Source organism: Hyaena hyaena, unplaced genomic scaffold, assembly GCF_003009895.1.
Source record: "Hyaena hyaena isolate Hyena2069 unplaced genomic scaffold, ASM300989v1 scaffold_528, whole genome shotgun sequence".
Classification (NCBI taxonomy): domain Eukaryota; kingdom Metazoa; phylum Chordata; class Mammalia; order Carnivora; family Hyaenidae; genus Hyaena; species Hyaena hyaena.
Genome location: NW_024081158.1, coordinates 840,693 through 860,700, shown reverse-complemented (window position 1 = coordinate 860,700; position 20,008 = coordinate 840,693). Strand labels below are relative to the sequence as shown.

The 20,008-nt window shown below is 35.3% G+C and overlaps 1 protein-coding gene across 1 annotated transcript in view; it reads right to left on the bottom strand.

The window, feature by feature from the left end:
* The window catches only part of VPS50 (VPS50 subunit of EARP/GARPII complex), a 131,485-nt gene that overhangs the window by 104,868 nt on the left and 6,609 nt on the right, over positions 1-20,008 (bottom strand). Inside the window, exons 2-8 of the mRNA XM_039255453.1 lie at positions 19,067-19,135; positions 5,720-5,842; positions 4,421-4,492; positions 2,135-2,188; positions 996-1,066; positions 215-332; positions 96-131 (exon numbers count right to left, since the gene is read on the bottom strand). Coding sequence (XP_039111384.1) covers positions 96-131; positions 215-332; positions 996-1,066; positions 2,135-2,188; positions 4,421-4,492; positions 5,720-5,842; positions 19,067-19,135 — 543 coding nt within the window. The remainder of the gene's footprint in view (positions 1-95; positions 132-214; positions 333-995; positions 1,067-2,134; positions 2,189-4,420; positions 4,493-5,719; positions 5,843-19,066; positions 19,136-20,008) is intronic.

Genomic DNA, 20,008 nt, shown 5'->3' with positions numbered 1-20,008 from the left:
GCAATTTGAAAACAATGTATACCTCAATGTTCTCCACTGTAATTTTTCAATTTAAATTATCAAGATTACCAAATTTTCAAATTTTGTTAACTTACCTCTAGCATTTCGCTTAAGCGCACATCTGTTCTTTGCTAAAGAAAAACAAAAATCAAAGGTTAAATCTGTTTCAGCCATAAAATTAAGTTTTAATTTTTAAATAGTAACCTGTATATACCAATGTTTTTATGGTTCTCAGAGACTTCAGAAGTCCAATCAGCAACTGACGTTTCCTTTGATTTGCAAGAAGGCCTAAACTAGCTTGAGTAAAACCTTCCTTGGCAATATTCAAGTGTCTGCAAAAGTGAAGAATAGTTATATTTTTCTATTATAATAAGAATACTATTCACACAGAACAATTAGGCAACTGATGAGATAGTATCTTCAATTACCCTTAAAATCAGGGATTATGACTACTATTTGACAAATTTATTATTCAACAGCTCAATCTAGACTAGCATTATTCAAAACATGGTGGGTAGACTGATGCCAACCCTCAAACTGGTATTGATCCATCACAAGAAAAGTACAGAAATTGAGAGTAAATATTAAAAATCCACTTAGCGCAAAAGTTGATATAATAATTTTATGTTTGATGAATTAATAAAAAATTGAGACTATATTATATGTTTATATATATTTTTTACTTTCTTAGAATTTTGTTTTTATTGCATTTTATGAAAACAGTCTGTAATAAGTTGGAAATTTAAAAAGAAAAAATACTGATCCTTATAGTTTGAGAAGCACTAACCTAAGCAATATAAAAACAGTAGTACGTTAAAGCCATAACTAGACTCACAGGCATTTCATTTCACACACACCTTCTTAGCGTAGTTTTTAGATCATAATATATGTTCGGTTAATGAATGGTATTCTAAAATCAATTATCAGTGATGGTTTTGCATTTTTTACTAAAATGCTTTCCAGCTTAAAAAACAAAATGCCATCAAATGCAATACCTCCTCCCATTTGTGCAGATGACAGCAGCTAACTGAAGACCCGTCTGTAATGAGGTAACTCTTTCAAGTTCCTATGGAAAATCAGGTATAGGTTATTGTTGAAGGTTTTACTTTTCTTATTATTTATATGATATGCTAACAAAAACTTTAGTGGGTTTCAGAGAAAAGCTCACTTGGAAAACAAAGTAGCAACAAAAATACCCAGTAGCAAAAAAAATTAAAAAAACTTAAAAACTGTTGGTGTGTGGGGCGCCTGGGTGGCTCAGTCAGTTAAGTGACTTCGGCTCAGGTCATGACCTCATGGTTCGTTGGTTCGAGCCCCGTGTCGGGCTCTGTGCTGACGGCTGGCTCAGAGCCTGGAGCCTGTTTCAGATTCTGTGTCTCCCTCTCTCTCTGACCCTCCCCTGCTCATGCTATCTCTCTCTCAGAAATAAATAAAACATTAAAAAAAAAAACTGTTGGTGTGTTTTTCACAAAATAAATTAAAAATGACTTCCTTTAAATGATTTTCATAATCATATATGATAAATATTTAGTCAATATTGCTTATAAGGAAATCTAGATCAAACTCATTTTATACAAGCATAAACGAATACTAATAATACAAATACTAATAGTACTGAAATATTTCTACCCAACAGAACTTCAGAAGATAATCAAGGATATGATTTCTGTTTGCTAAAATGTTTTGACAGTGAATGTCTTCATTTGAATACTGCTGAGTACTTCAATGGATTCTGAAGTCTCTGATTTTCAGATGCAAAGACAGATTCAGCTATAAGATTCCAATTTTATTATATTTTAAACACAGGTTGTTACACTTCCATTGAGCAGTCATTATTAATGATCTCATGTTACAAAGTACACAGAAGCAATTTTCACTGGGCCTTCTAAAGTTTGGACAAACCAAAGAGATTACTTTAGAATCACTGATAAAACTTTCACTTCTTCAGTTTGGTAAATTCCCCAAATGAGAAAGAAAAAAATATATAAAAAGTCCCTCCTCCACCTCAAACAGAGTCAATTTGTTGCTATAAAATAACTACAGACAAGACAATAAATTACTTCAACAGTTTCAAGTATAAGTCACTTAAGTATTTTTTAAATTTTACTATTAAAAATAACAAATATCATCCTACCTTTACATAAGCAGGCTGTTTTTCAAGGATTAAATCTGCTACTTTTTTAGAGACCTATAAAAACATGCAATCAAACAGAGGAAGTAAAAGAAAAAGCACATGCTTCCTGTTCCATTTTACATTTTAAATTTTTGCAAGAATATTCCATAGATCTTCCCAATTACTTCTACAGCATGTTCTGGGCTATGAAATTAGTAAAAGGGGTATAACAGAGAGCATAGTACTTTGTCTTTACTAGAAACTCAATAACTGATCATTACTACTGTTAATAATATGAGTATCATCTGATTTAACTAATATGCACAAAAGTATACGATTTTCTTTCAAAAGATGAACTCATAAGATAAATATCTAATCAGCTGAATTTATGGAGATAGCATCTGGGAAACAGAGAACATCCTGTAACCTTTAGATCCTCTATACTACGTAAAAAGACAAATAGTAATTTGGTCCTCTACTTCTGAAAACTGGAAAACATGTTTTTGGATTTTTTTTTTTTTTTTGGAATGTTATTAACATACCTAAGGTTTCCTTGGTCAATTTCATGAAAAATGTTAGTATGTTATGCAAATCAGGATTATAATGATTTTGAATAAGAGACTCTTATTTCACAATTTCAGGGACACTTACTAGGCTACACTACAGGTACCACGGAGCATGGCATATCCAAGACATTTTTACCCTTGATGTGATTTTTGCTCAAGAAACAATTAGTTGAGTTTCCCTTCCCCTTCCCAAGCCAACTGAGAACAAAGCATTACATATATATTCAACTATTGTATTAATCCTTCTCAATTTTCTTAACTGCTTTGAATTGGTATAGATATGAATTTGTGTAGATGTTCCCAGAAAGAAATTCACCTAATTTTACCAAATTAGGTTTTTTAAAAAAATAGTTTAAAATAGGGGCACTGGGTGGCTCAGTCGGTAAACTGTCCGACTTCGGCTCAGGTCACAATCTTGCGGTTTATGAATTCAAGCCCCACATCAGGCTCTGTGCTGACAGCTCAGAGCCTGCAGCCTGCCTGGTATTCTGTACCTCCCTCTCTCTCTCTGCTCACTCTCTCTCTCTCTCTCAAAAATAAATAAACATTAAAAAAAAGGTATTAAAAATACATACATAAATAGTTTAAAATAGATGATATAGTTGTTAGTCTGCACTGTGCCAGGCAGTGTACTAAATGCTTTCCCTATATTATCTCAATTACTACTCATGGCAATCTATTAAAACGAATTACATGCTTCCTCATTTTCCAGATGAGTAATCTTCAATATAGTAGTAACTCACCCACAGCCACCACAGTAAGTTACAAGCCTGGGATTCAAGCCCAAGTTTACCAAATTCCAGAGGTCATTATGCTATATGGCCCTTGTGATGGGGTTCTTTCCCCAAAGAATACTACCACATCATGTACAAGATAGATACATACATACTTCAACATGCTGAAACCAATAGGAGCCAAAAGAAGCCACCATCCACTGAAATCTAGCTCTCCAAAAATCACAACACACTTTTACCACACAACCCTCTTAATGGTCAAGTCCCTTTCCCAGACCACTGCTGCTACACCCAGGGAGATCCCAGCACTCCTTGAGACCGTTGAGTATAATACAAAAGAAAGAGAAGTACATCTTCCTTTATTTGTCATATGTATTATTAAAAATCACATCTTAAATTCAAACAGATACATTTACTACTAATTCGCCGCTACTATTAAAAAAATTAACAAGACCGCATACTAACATTAATCTTCTACAGTATAGTCTGAGTATCATTAAAGGAACTCAGCCTAATGCAAGGAAAATCACAGAATCAAAGAATTTTACAGCATTGACGAAAATGCAGGCCTAACCCACCACCTCGCAGAAAACATGAAATAGATGTAGTAAGGCTAGGTGACTTGCCCAGTGCTACACAATTAATCAGTGACTACAATTCAGACTTTTTGAATCTTAGCTCTCTATTCTCTATGGGCCTCTTTCAACTAGAAATGGGGGCCTTTATTTTGAGATAAGATACTGTAAGTGGGGAGAAGATACTTAGAAATGTAAAAAAAGTTCAAAATTCTTCAATCACGTTTAAGATTCCAGAGAAAGAACTAGCAAATCTATGTCAAGGTAATGTGAGAAGCTGAATAAATTTTAAAATAAATGTATCATTGAGTCTGAGTCATGTTAAATAATATTTGTTCAATATATTAGCTTAAACCATAAAATATGCAAATATTACAGCTCTCTGCTGTGTCTCATTTAGTTATGTCAGAAAGAAAGGTGTTTTTTACTTACTGCAGCTTGCTGTTGTTTCAATTTGTCTCTGTACTCCTCTAATTCTTGCAAATTGAGAATAGGAGGGAGCTTCTAAAAAATATCCATAAAGAGTAAGAAATAGTTTACTTTTGTTTCATTTACCTGCACACCTCTGACTTATAAACAGTGTCATATCCCATCCCCACCCACTCTTCTTGGCCTCCCAATATCCTCACTAGACTTCAGACACTAAAGCCTAACACCTTTGTCAGCCAACCCTCTGGTGGTCAAGTTTCATCCCTCACAAAGCCCTATAGGACAGGAGAATGAGAAAGTCCCTCATTCTAGCTGCCTTCTCTACCAGCCACAGGTATATCCCTACTGCCTACAAGAGAACACAAAATATATTTCCCTTCTGAAATACGATGAATAGTAACTATGCACTGCAGTGTGACAGTAACAGTTGCTGGAGTACATTCTAGATTACACATCAGCTTTCAGAAGATAGATTGGGAAACTAACAAAACTACATACCACATACATATCAGAAACTCCAAGTTAGACTCCAAGTCTCAATAGATTGATGAAACTTCAGAATGAGTAGGGGCTGACTATGTACATACTGCATATAAAGTAAATACAGAATAAAGAGGTCTTTATCATGGCTAAACAATTATGTAAAGATAACATTCACGAGGGGCACCTGGGTGGCTTAGTTGGTTAAGCATCTGACTTCGGCTCAGGTCATGATGTCATGGTTCCTGAATTCAAGCCCTGCATTGGGCTCTGCACTGACAGTGTAGAGCCTGCCTGGGACTCCCTCTCTCCCTCTCTCTCTGCCCCTCCCAAACTTGCTCTCTAAATAAATAAATAAGCCTTAAAAAAGATACATTCATGATTGAAAGTCTTAGAGCTTTTCTAAACATATTTACAGAATATAAAATAAGATAGAGGCAGCATACCAACATACTGTAGGCTAAAAGTTAAAAACCAAAAGTACAGAAATGTTTCCTGGGCCAATATTCTGCAGCAACACTTAATTTTACATTTTTAAAAATAATTTCATTGTAAAAACAATGCGGACAGTTCACTTAATCATAATATGGTCATCAGAGACTAGTCCTGGTATTAAGACACATAGACAGACAGACGAGAGAGAGAGACAGAGACAGAGAAAGACAGAGACAGACAGACAGACAGACAGACAGAAAGAAAGAAAGAAAGAAAGAAAGAAAGAAAATTAAGGAACATCCCTAAAAAGCATTCAACTCACATCCATAAATTCAGCCACTGAACAAGATAGAGTTTAGATAGGTTTTAATGATTTTTTTTTTTTACCTCCAGCTCATATTTAACAATATCAAATGAGTCCGTAGAAAAATATACTTGTTCAATACTATTAATTAGTTCTTGTTCAGCTTGAGGGTCACTAGGCTGTTCTCGAAGTTCTCGGAATTCTTCCTTTAAGGAAAAAAAAAAATCACAGTTATAGTACTTGTAGCTGTTATAATTCTACCTGCATGGACATAAATAATCATTTGTTTTAACAGTCACAAATCTCCTGGGCACCATTCTGAGCAAGGAGACAAACCGACAGAAACCAGGAAAGTTCATGGAAAATTAGGACTACTGAAACACTAAAAACTACTCAGCTATTGGAGAAAAAACCAATGAGTTTAAAGATTCAGATTTTATTTCCAATTCTGTGTGTGCCAATTGGTAGGTGAAAGAATTTAGAAGTTTAACAAAAGGAAAAACAAAAAACAAAGTGCCTGTCATACACACATACCACATATATACATATTTTCATCTAACATTCCAAAATCTGTTTCAGATTTAGCACAGATAACCGAGGAACGCCTCAATGACTTGTGGGGTCACAGTCAGCATTAGAACACAACCCTGAGCAGAGCAAACATTCTTCCGTGTGTTGGCAATCTCACTGCTCGGCTAAGACATACTGGCTCCAGAAAAGATTCCAAGTTTAGCTCTGTAATCCCATGAGGCTTCCTTCAAAGGGTGCTGGTACCTCAGTTAATGATCTGATTATGAACCTAATGCTCTGTATTTGATAAAATGCTTTCTTTCTAATGATACAGAATGGGGCTCCTGTGGTCTTACACAACTAAAAAGAGCTTGACAGACAAATCTCTACCCCTAATACCCTCTACAATTTTACTGCATCATTGGATAAACCTTCAGTTAACTGGGAAGTTTCATTAATTCAGATACCCTCTTTCAGCCACACTAATTAACCAACTTATTTTTATACACATATAACAATTTAGTCCTGCGATTTTTTAAATTTGTATTAATCTCAAATATGCTTAAGAACACAAAAGGAACAAATATTTAAAATAATTTAGTCCCTAAAATAACACTTAACAAAAATTCTTAATAAATCATCATCGATTAAATATGCAAAAATTATAATGTCAATTAGAGAACACTATTCTTCAAATAGAGAAACTCTAGGTTATTTTATTGTAGGCCATAGTTTTCATCTACAAAATCAATGCCTAGCTTATATATCTTTTAGACTTTAAGTTATATCTTAAATATGTAAACTGGTTAATTATAAAATTATCTCCTCTTAGATTCAAGATAAAAGAAAATATTAGAGCAATAAATCTGAAACTCAAGAGAAAAATTAACTGTTTAAAATTCCGATAAATTTAAAAGAGAAGGCAAAGTCACACAAACATCAAATCTGCATAGTTAAGAGTGCATGGATAACAAAATGCTTCTTCCATAACAAAACTCAACTTATAAAATATACTAACCAAAAAAGGTCAAAGACACAGTCATCACTGATATAGCATGCAATCAAATACTATAAGTAAAGTAAGAAACCCAGTGTCCTAACAGAGGGAGCTGCATTCCTGTGGGGGGAGGGGCAGGGGGTGTATCTACAACATACACACTAACCTATATAACACCCTGGACAATGGCGCTGAGGAACAAACCTGGGTTAAAACCATACTACTTACAGAAAGGTTTCCAATTAACCTACTCATGGGCAACCTTCAAGCATTTACTAAAAATCTGAAATGAGTGAGACATGAAATAGAAAACAAGATGAGAAATTCCTGGCAATCTCCCTCCCTAAAAGTCCATGGGCATTTGAAATACCAGCTTCAGATGCTGCGAGCTGAAGTAGGGAAAAAGACCCAAGTCAGGATATGGCAATGTTTCCTCCCTAGGAATTTCACAGCACAACTATCTAACAAATGTAGTCGGTACCATTCAAAAAAATTTTTTTGAAGATTATAAAAACTGCTAGGATTGAAAACATCAAGTACGAAATCAAGCAAAAAATTCAAACAGACTGCTGGGGCGCCTGGGTGGCTCAGTCGGTTAGGCATCCGACTTCGGCTCAGGTCATGATCTCACGGTTCGTGGGTTCGAGCCCCGCAGCGGGCTCTGTGCTGACAGCTAGCTCAGAGCCTGGAGCCTGCTTCAGATTCTGTGTCTCCCTTTCTCTCTGACCTTCCCCTGTTCACGCTGTGTGTGTGTCTCTCTCTCAGAAATAAATAAAACATTAAAAAAAATTTTAAATAGATTGCAGTGAATGAATGCTTTCATCTTAAATGTATAAATGCCACTGACATCTAACTCCATGCTGAAGTGCTCTATACACTACCTAATTAATTGATCTGAAGGTTTTAGTTGCGACTCTGGTATTAGCTTTGGGCAACTGAGTCTCTCTGTGCCTAATGTTTTTTTTCATCTGTAAAGGACAAACATACACACACACACACACACACACACACACACACACACGACAGTAAAACAAATATCCAAAGTTATTAAGAATGTCAAAGGGAAAACACAATTTCAGTTATAAATATCTCACAAGTGTACGTTCCACAAAATGTAATGAATCTGTAAAAGGAATACAATCTGTATATGTATATAAAAGGTCAAATGCCATTCTTTCTTGGAGAACTAAGCAATTATATCACAGGGAGCAGACAAACCCACAGAATTTCAAAGAAAAGACATGTAACACTTGACACTCTAAATAACCTAGACTAAGGACAGGCATAAAACCAGGAAAGGCAGAAAAAGAAACATAGCACACAAAGTAGAATTCAACCCAAGACAAAAGCCCAACGCTATACCCCTATAAAATACCCTCTCCTTTCAAACAACTTAGTGGCTCCTGTGTGAAAACAATGTATCTGAACTCATTCAGACAGACTCCATTGTGCCTACATCCCAATCACCTTGTTCCTTTTAATCCCAATGCACCTACAGGCTGTGAGACTCTGCTTCTACCTAATCACTCTCGAAATGTTTCACTACTGTTAGTGCTGCCTGCTCAATTCGATTACACACCTGTGGAGAACTGAGATTTCTCCTTATTCTCCACCATTATGCTCCATAGTGCCAAGGCACACTGTAGATAACAATCACTGATCTAACTAAAATTAATTTGCACAGTGAATTGTATGAAAAAAAGGAGAACGAAAAGAAAGGAAAAGACAATATGTTGTTTTGAAAGTCAAAACTTTCCATAAACTCTTAATAAAATGTCTCTTCTAACTAAAAATAAGTGTTAAAACGATCGTAGGGACACTTTAAGCATGTAAGTTAGAAAAATAAACAGAAACAGCTAGACTGTACATTCTTAACACAAATAGTCCATAATGTTGCCATTATATAATCTGGTTTCCTAGGATTAGAGATACAAAAATACATAATTCTTTATCTCAAACCAATTTTGCAAGTCAATATATATGCATGAGGCAAAATTTTACATTAATAAAGTCAACAGAAGATTTCCAACAAAAAAGTTAAAAGGCAAATTCCGGGGAATAGAATAATAAATGAAACTTCTTATACCATATAAAACTATGTGATTTTTTTTAAGTTACAATAATATTCGATACTTATACTAAGTTTGAGAATAAAATATTTTAGTCTCACAGACTACTATTACTAATAAAATTCTTCAAAGGATTTTATTTTATCACCTATCTCATGCCACATAGTAACGAATAAATACATATTATCATTGAAGTGGTATAAATGTTCCAAAAAAACTTGAAAATCCAAAAACAATTTATCAGCGATAAACCATCAAAATGTGCCACAACTTGCTTGTTAATGACAATCCAACTACACTACAAATAAAGAAAATTAAGCAAAAATGCAATGGCAAGAACAGAACAAGCCTCTCTTCCACACTATCATTAAGAAATAACCTGTCACCTGTTAACTTTCAAAGCTCTATTATCATACGGTCCTCCACCAAGTCACGTATTTCAATTTAACATTTATTTTAATTCCCCCCTATGTAAAACTTCTCTGTACTGGGTTATACAGAAACAAAAGTGGAGTAAAAAAGTAGAGGCTAAAGTAACAGGAAAGGTCAGACAAATAAACAACGCCCCTGCCAGGCATTACATAAAGGAGTACAAACAAAACACAGGGGTGTCAAGGGCAGGGAGTTCACATCTGAGGAAAGAGGTACCGTTGAGAGAAGACAGAATAGGCAAAATTCCAAATTTGAGAAATGTGGGGAAATAAGGCAACAAATACAAAGCAAAGCACGAGTAAAAACTTCAGCAGGAAAGCATACAACAGGGTAAACAGTAGAGAGAGTGACTTCACAGGGTGGGAAAAATGTCAATGGGAGCATCTACATATACGCCAAGAGGCAATAAAATGCAACAACTGAGATTTTTTAAAACCCAATAATATATTTTTATATACAATAGAGCCATATTTTTCCTGTACTAAAAATATAATACCTTAACATATCACTGCGCCAGATGCTATATCAAAAAAGTAAGCATAAATATCCAGTATTTTCTTAACATAATAAACCAAGCAGGATTATTTTAGGAAAGCGGTAGAAAACAAAGAAGTTAGTCAATATTTTAGAAGCTGTCTTTTCCAGCAGTCACAATACACTGTAGAATTACCTCTAATTCTACCTAGCCTATTTTTTTCCATTTTGATCCATCTCTGAGATAAAGTGATACGAACATACATATAAAAATGCACATCATAAATGTAACTATGAAAAAATGAAGAAAAACAATCATAACAGAAATTTAAGTGAACATCTTTGTTTCAGCCAAGCCATTTTCCTCCCAACATTAACAACAAAAGGTTTTATGAGAACTGGGGATTCAAGTCTATAAAACAATTGAAGCCCTCAAGTGTAAGGTGTTATAAAAACATTTCCAGTATATTTATGGTTTCTAAGGAACTAGGCTATAACTTTACAAAGCAATTTCTCACTTAAGAGTTCACTTCTTAAGGGAATATATTCAAGTTTAGGAGGGGAAAAAAAGACTACAAATTTTGTATTTAACCACCACTTTTAAAGTATACACAAAACCACACAAATTAAAAATAAAAACTAAGGTTCAAATTTTTCAATTCTATTCACTTTTATAAGTGTAAAAAGTGAGTTATGACAACGTCACAGTTCTCCTTCCCATTATTAAACTCAATTTTCTCTTTAATTTTGACAAGCGATTTAACCTAATTTTTAAACCCACAGAACAGCCTGGAAACATAATCTCCAGCAGATTTTTATTCAAACAAAAAAGATGAATTCAAAATCTTCATTCCACAAGTCAGGTTTCAAACCCCCACAAAAAATGTACAGAATTAAAAAATGCAAACCAACTTCCATTTCTGTGCCTGGTTTATTAGACTATGGTTCACACTACATATCTGAATGGCAGACTGCATTCTGTTGAGAGGGAGTGAGGTAGAAAAAAATTTTTTATTCTTGCAAAGTATGAACTGGGGTTTACCAAGACAAATCTTATCAAGGGATTTTTTTGTGTTATTTTTTTTAACTGTTTGTACATTTCTTTGTTAATCAACATAAAAAAGCTACTCTGTTATAATAAATTCTAAAAATGGAAATTACAGTTTTATCAAACTTCCTATCACCCTTAGAGCTCGGAATGAGAGCAAAAAATGTTGAGCTACCAAAATCTATACAGAGCTAAAATGAAGAACAAAAACATTGTCTTCATTTTGCAATCAGTGTTATAAAAATCATAAATCACTGAACAAAAATAGGTTTTGTTTCAAATGAAAAGGATTCAAGATCAGATACCCTGAAACCATATATATACCATATAAATTTGTAATGAAATGCCAGATGTTGGCTTACATGGGGAAACGGTATGTTTTCTTAAAATCCCACTAGAACAATAATGATCCATCAAAGCAGCCAGCTCATTATCAGTTTGTGTTTGTGTGATTTAAATAAAACATAGCTTTGAAAGCCTACCTGTTGTTGGGTTTTTTTCCAGGCTTTCAATGCCATCTGGTGGAATACTAGTGAGGTTACAATTTGAAGGGAGGTTTCGAGAAAATGATTTATAGATTTTTCTAGAAGGTTATTAAAGTGGCATTATTTTAATCCAGATTTATAACATATTTAAGTGATTGAAATACTGTATTTTCAATCACTTTCTACATAGTGATGGCATTCCAAATGGACACATTTGTTTTTAAAGAAAAAGATCAAGAATAAGTACTGATTTTATTCACAGAAATATAATTATTAACATACACTAAAAATACAAAATTAGAACATGTCATCAGACCCTTTTTCCCAAAGAAGAAATGCTATCTATTCTGAGAAAAGACATCACAACACTTTCAATCTCACTGTCTAAAAACTGCAGTCCTGGGGTGCCTGGGTGGCTCAGTGATTTAAGCATGGGACCTTGGCTCAGGTCATGATCTAGTGATTTGAGGTCGAACCCCGCATGAGCTTTGTGCTGACAGCAGGGAGCCTGCTAAGGATCTTCTGTCTCCCTCTCTCTGCCCAGCCCCTCCTCACGCTCTCCCTGTCCCTCTCAAAAGTATATAAACATTAAAAAATAATTTTAAAAAACACTTAAAAACTGCAGTTTTTCCAATATCTTCACCTTCCACATCCAATAAAATCCTCAGTTCTAAATTCTTTTAAAATGTCTCTCAAATTTAACCCTTCTCCATTTCCTAAATTTCATGTTCTTTTCTTCTCAATCTCAGGCAGTTAAAACAACTTCCCTTTAATAAGCTGAATGTTTACCTCAACATTTGAACCTAGCTCTCTTGACTCTTATTCTAGCATACTTTCCTCATATCTTGGTAAAGTTCTGAAAACAAAGCTCAGTAGTCAGTGTGTGGTTTGAGGATTCTTTTCATGGTCAAGTCAAATCCATTTATCTTACTTCACAGAAGTATGTTACACGTGAGAAAACATTCTGCACAAACTCCCAGAACATTACATAAGAGAAGGTATTCAGTAAGTATTTGTAGAGTGCATGTATGTATGTTTACATATAAACAAAAATACTTTCTTATATGTAGACAAATGTATTTTCAAGTTTTGACTGCAACAGAGATTTCTTTTGTTCTCTTGGCCTATATTTTTCTTAAATGAAAAAAAAAATCAAAGACATACCTAAACCAACCATATAATAGTAAACCTAGCTGAATCCTATTTGTATTTATGAGTTAGAAAAATCAGGGCCTTGCAAACAAACAAACAAACCTTATCTTTAAAGAATAATGCCAGAAGGTAGAAGTTCAGAAAAATTCATAAAACAATATTAATATCAGTACGTTTTATTGTACTTTTTTTAGTAAGCATTATGGAAGAACTATGGAAAATGTTTATTTAAAGTCAAGATATAGATTCATAAGGTTCCAAATATTAATATTTTTATTTATTTTTTTTTAAGTGTTTTATTTATTTATGGGAGAGAGAGAGAGACAGCGTGAGCAGGGGAGGGTCAGAGAGAGAGGGAGTCACAGACTGAAACAGGCTCCAGGCTCTGAGCTGGCAGTCAGCACAGAGCCCGACGCGGGGCTCGAACCCACGAACCGCGAGATCATGACCTTATCGAAAGTCGGACGCTTAACCGACTAAGCCACCCAGGCGCCCCAAAATATTAATATTTTTAATCAGGATTCAACAAGTACTCTCAAATGCAATCCTAATAAGTTCTGTAACTAGTAATCATGTGGCTATTGTGATTATTATATATTATAATTTTAGTCTCAAGTCTTCATGTTTTATAACCAATTAAGTAAAACCTTTCACATAATTCAAAATGTATAAATTTCTTCAAATGAATAACAAACTTAGTAAATACTATATAGATTAATTTCTTATATCTTTACCTCAGCATGAAAAGGGGAGAGGTGGGTAGGGGCAGAAAGAAGAGAGAGGCAGAATCCCAAGCAGGCTCCACACTGCCATCACACAGCCCGCCGCACAGTTAGAACTCACAAACCCTGAGATCATGACCTGAGCTGAAACCAAGAGTTGGATGTTTAACCAACTGAGCCACCCACGGGCCCTGTACCAGATGATTTTTAAGGTTTTTTTCCCACTCAGAATTTACATGGTTCTCCAAAAATCAAAAACAAAAAAACAATCCTTTCTGGATTCTCAAGCACACCTAACGCCCTTCTTCAGCTTTCCTTCACCATGTGCCTTTCTCTAATGAATGGCACCATACGAAATTTGCCAGTATCAGATTATTTTTAACTTAAATAGCCATTTCTTATGACTCATCCTAGTATTTCTCTTCTATTTATTCTTTATACCAGAACCTTTTAACACAACACAACCCAAGCTAAACCATTTCCTTCTTGAAAACCCCCTGAAATCTCAATTCCTTGTTATAACTTAGACAAGAAAAAAAGAAGAAATGGGTCCATACCGAAAGACCAAGAAGGCCTTTTTTCAAAATGTTCTACATACATAAACTTGAGTGAGGTAAAGAATTAGATGAAGTTAATGTTTAAAAGTTTCTCTATGCAAGTATTCACAATGACTAAGTAGCATAAATTGGACTTTTTACTTCTGGCATTACAATATCAAGGGAACCCAAATTAAGACAGTGAGGTGGGTTTTTGGCGGGGGGAGTTGGTGGGGTTTTTTCGGTTGTTGTTTCTTGTTTTTTTTTTTTTTTTTTTTTTTTTTACTGATGATTCAATATTTGTATACATTGCAATATGATCACCACAGTAAGTTCATCACCACCTACACAGAATTTTTTTCTTGGATAAGAACTTTAAAATCTACTCTCTTAGCAACTTTAGAATATGCAATACAGTATTATTAACTAGAACCACCATGCTGTATATTACATCCCAATGACTTACTTATTCTGTAACTGGAAGTTAATGCTTATTGACCCCTTCACCCATTTTGCTCACTCCCCACCCCCTTGCCTCTGATAGCCATCAATCTGTTCTCTGTATCTATGAGCTTGTTTCTTTTTTTGTTTTGTTTTGTTTTTTAGATTCCACATATAAGTGAGATCATATGGTATTTGATTATACGGTCTTTCTCTGTCTGACTTATTTCACTCAGTAAAATGCACTCAAGGTCCATCCATATTGTTACAAATGGCAAGACTGCATTCTTGTTTGTGGCTAAATAATATTCCATTGTAGGTATTTGTGTGTATGTGTACACACACACACACAGACACATACACATTTACTTTATCCTTTATCCTCTATGAACACTTAGGTTGTTTCCATGTCTTGGCTGTTGTAAATAATGTTGCCATAAACATGGGGATGCATCTAGCTTTTCAACGTAGTGATTCCATTTTCTTTGTGAGTGGAATTTCTAGATCATACAGTAATTCTATTTTTGATTTTTTGTTTTCCATAGTGATTGTATCAATGTATATTCACACCAAGTGGACAAGGGCTCCCTTTTCTGCTCATCTTTGCCAACTTGCTGTTATTTCTTGTCTTTTTGATAGCAGGCAATGTAACAGGTATAAATAAAGTTCAAAAAATCTCTACCCAAGCCAATTAACTGGGTAGCTTGCTTTTTAAACCTAGTAATATAGTGCAAGCATTTTCTCTGCAATACACTTCACTAAGTTTAAAATCCAAGCTTCAGAATAATTTATAGGATACCATCTTTGAAACAGAAAAGGAGGGAGGATCCCACACTGACTACTCCATGTACAAGAGCCTCTAGCTTCAGTCTACCACACCACCCTGTTTCCTTCATAGTATTTGTCATACTTTGCATCACCTTGTTTACTGCTTTTCTTCCCTCTACTTGAACCTACGTAAGCTCCCTGGCAACAGATATGTTTTATCTTTTCCACAGCTATATTCAGTCTCTAGAGAATGTCTAGCACAAAACAGATGCTCAATAAATTTTAGAATATGCAGGAAGAAAAGACCAGAAGGCAAAGTTAACCTTGACTGCATTGGTGATTTTTGTGATTTTTTTTAGGTGTCTTTTTCTGTTTACCATATTTTCTGTTCACAGTACATGTTACTTTTTATTATAGAAAAAGGTCATTTTAAAATAATAATTTTAAATTCATGTTTTACATTTTGTTGAAATATTTTTAACTTAAAAAACTCAATAATAAAGGTTATATTTTGAAGTCATAGAAGTTCAGTCATCAAGAACTAACCATGACACTAATTTTAAGGCAAATGTATAAAAATAAATCATGTACGGGGCACCTGGGTGGCTCAGTCGCTTAAGCGTCCAACTCCTGATTTCAGCTCAGGTTGTGATCTCACGGTTCATGAGTCTGAGCTCTTTGTGGAACTGTGCTGACAGTGCAGAGCCTGCTTAGGATGTTCTCTCCCCCTCTCCCTCTGCCCCCCCTGAATGTGTGCATACTCTTCTCTCTCTCTCCCTCTCAAAATAAATAAACTTTAAACAAAAAGAATTCTATTTAAAAAAATCATACCACCATCACTCATCATCAGGGAAATTCAAATCAAAACCACAATGAGCTATCATTTCACATCTGGTAGAATGGCTATCATCACAAAACAAGAGATAATGACTTAAATTAGTGAGGATATGGAGAAAGGGGAACCCTATGTGCTGTTGATGGGAATGTACATTGGTACAGCCACTATGGAAAACAGTATGAAGGTTTCTCAAAATAATTAAAAATGAAGTAGTCCCATTTCTGGGTATATATCCAAAGGACAAGAAAATAGTATCTAAAGGAGATACATGTATTTCCATGTTCACTGCAGCATTACAACATTCAAGGTATGGAAACAACTTAAGTGTCAGTCAACGGATGAACACATCAAGATGTAGTACATATATACAATGAAATATTATACACTCATAAGAAAAAAAAGGAAATCCTGCAATTTGTGACAGTATGGATGGATCGGCAGGGGTGTTATGCTAAATAAAATAAGTCAGATAGAGAGAGACAAATATTGTATGATACCATTTATAGGCTGAATCTTGAAAAGTCAAACTCATAGAAACAGAGACCAGAATAATGGTTACCAGAGGCTGAGGGGGGGATAAATGGGGAGATGTTGGTCAAAGAATACACACTTCCAGACAGCAGAAGAATAAATCCTGGGGATATAATAAAAACTTACTATATGACCTAATTATAGCGTAACATCTTAATTGTGCTTTTTTGGGGTTTTTTTGTTGTTGTTTATTTTGAGGAAGAGAGACAGACAGAAACAGAGTGCAAGCGGATGCAAGCAGTGGAGGGGCAGAGAGAGGGAGATACAGAATCCGAAGCAGCTCCAGGCTCTGAGCTGTCAGCACAGAGCCCCGCAGGAGGCTCGAACTCCTAAACCTTGATATCATGACCTGAGCTAAAGTTGGACACTTAACCGACTGAGCCACGTAGGTGCCCAAGTAACATCTAAATTGTGAAAAATATACTCAGCATTGAAGTTATACCAAACTATGCTGTATATGGGTATTTCTGAACATGAGTCTTTTCAACTCTTAATTTCAGTCCTGAATGGGAACTTCACTCACATCAAACTTGCTGTGCTGACTGGAGTTTCGCCACTCTCTGGATGCACCAACTCTTAAACTCTCAAAAATACCCGGAGGAGAAGGCAGCAGTCTGCTCCCCCTGTAGCGCTTGTGATGTTTCAAGAGAATGCACGGAGAGAACAAGCACATGGAGTTTATGAGCTTTCTTGTTTACGTAAGGCTACATTTAAGCCCAATGCATCGATACTAATTTTACTATTCACTGTTTTACAATTTAACTAACTTAGCTTCTTAGTAGGTGTCAATCAGACCAATGCCCTAAGCTCAGTTATTACCTGAATCATTTCCATATGCTGATCTTGGGATCCCAGACTGGCCTCTCTCCCGAGAAGGAGTCATCTCACATTACACACCACAGGCCACTGATGGGGCTGGGGACGTCAGTGAGGAGACTGAGTAATGAGATCATTATAAATTCACTACCAACACTACTAGAAACACATCGAGACACACGGTGTAAAAGATAACAGGGGTGCGAGGGTGGCTCAGTCAGTTTAGCAGCCAAGGTGGACTCATGATCTCAGTTTGTGGGTTTGAGCCCCACATTGGGCTCTGTGCTGACAGCTCAGAGCCTGGAGCCTGCTTCAGATTGTGTCTCCCTCTCTCTCTGCCCCTACCCCGCGCGCTCTCGCGCTCTCTTTTTCTCTCTCTCTCAAAATAATAAACGTTAAAAAAAAAAAAAAAAAGACAACAAAGTTCACACAAGGCTTAAAAACGACAGAAATTTCTTATGCAATACAACATCTAATGTAATCTAATTCAAGGCATGTTTATAATGCATGATAATCTTTTTTCTGGAGTCAAAGAAATAAAGAGAATTATCAATTAGGATTTATGGTTATTGCTTAGTTCCCAATTTCATCACATGCAATAATCTTTTATAACATTATATAAAACTATTCAAAATGCCTCTTTAAGGTTTTTGTCAGAGACCTTTCATGCAAAAGGGCTGGCTGGAATACTATCGTATTTGGAGAATATGTTTGGGTCTGCTCCAAAATAATGCCTAAGCTATAAACACAAAATTCACCTTAGGGGGTAAGGCTCCTCACAGGGGTGGGAAATCACTCTCCTGAGCCGCTGACACTGAGGCCTCATGAGAGGCCTTGGGATTGATGACCAAGAGAAACACGCCCTATGTATTAAGTTGCCAGACACAGAAAACAAATAGTATTTTCAAAATCATCCTCAAATTGAAAATCACAAGAGTAGACATTCAGAAGACGATGCTTTGATCTGTGATGGAGCTGCTATTCACCAAGGCAACTTCAAGTGGCAATACGCCAGAGTGAGAAACAGCAGGGTTTTGGGTTTTTTTCACAATGGTTAATAATTTTCCTGAGGGAAAGCCAACTAGCTTTCAAGTAACACCTATTAAATTTGTAACCTGAGAAGTTCACATGAATCAGGAGATTAAAATCTAAGATTCTTATAATTTAGTATAAACTATGCTTTAGCTACCTACTCAAAAATCTCTGCCCCATAACAAAAATATAATTATTATTTTTGGCTCACAATGTTACAGCATAAAAACTAAATTATTTCATTTTATTTCTCCAAATCACAGCAGATAAATCAATAAGTTTCATATATATACATACACACACACAACTGCTTTCAGGCTAAGAATTTGATACAATACTAAAGTCTAAATTTATCAATTTTGCATTTTTCTGCTTCACTATAATGAATCATACTGCATCCCAATGAGTAATGAAAGCAAACACAAGCCCCAAGCCTACTGTACTATAAAAATTTACCTAGCTTTATCATAACTACCATCTGCCTGTGGGGAAGGAAGCTTCTGTGAATCAATTATTATCCAAAGGCAGTATTATTTTTTAAGGAAGTGAAAAGACATGCTCTCACATATAGATCAATACCTTTCCAGGGACCCGGAGACTCTCAATGGCACCAAGATCACTAAGGCTCTCCGGAGGGCTTTTCAGACCCTTAAAAAAATAATAATAATAAAAAGAATTTTAATTATGCTGCAGAACTGTAAAATAGAAATCACCATTAAAATAGAAATCACTTATTAAAATAGAAATCACCATTAAAAACAGAAATTTTCCTGCTTTAAAATATATAGAACACATGTTCTAAAAACAACTGTCACTTAGTACATATACTATTATTAAATAAAGATGTACTTCTGAAATTATAAAATAAAAATATTATATGACACCTTCATAACTAGTGGCTGAAGTCTAACTTAACCATAGTTTTAAAAACAACCAAAAGAAAACTGGATGACAAAAAGCATTCTATGAAAAACCTTATCTATTAATCATTAACAAATTCACCTGATAAGAAGGAACAAGTATTGATCCTCTGATATAATACACCAACCAACTGAGCTAATCAAAGACTTTTAAATAATGCTAATTGCTTAATTAATACATATGGAATCCCTTGATTCTACCTACTTCTCACCAATGCCCCCAATTTATACTGTATAATGGAGACTTAATCTCCTATCTTGCTGCTTTCTACTGTTTAGCTCCCTGGTACCTGGTCATTTCTATATTCACATCAACTGAGGGGATTCTGAAAGTCTCATCTGTACCACGTGAAAGTGATCAAGACATGGCCAACAGACACATGAAACGATGCTCAGCATCCCTCCTCATCAGGGAAATACAAATCAAAACCACACTGAGATACCACCTCACGCCAGTCAGAGTGGCTAAAATGAGCAAATCAGAGAACTCTAGATGCTGGCGAGGATGTGGAGACACGGGCACCCTCCTGCACTGTTGGTGGGAATGTAAACTGGTACAGCCCCTCTGGAAAACAGTGTGGAGGTTCCTCAGGAAACTAAC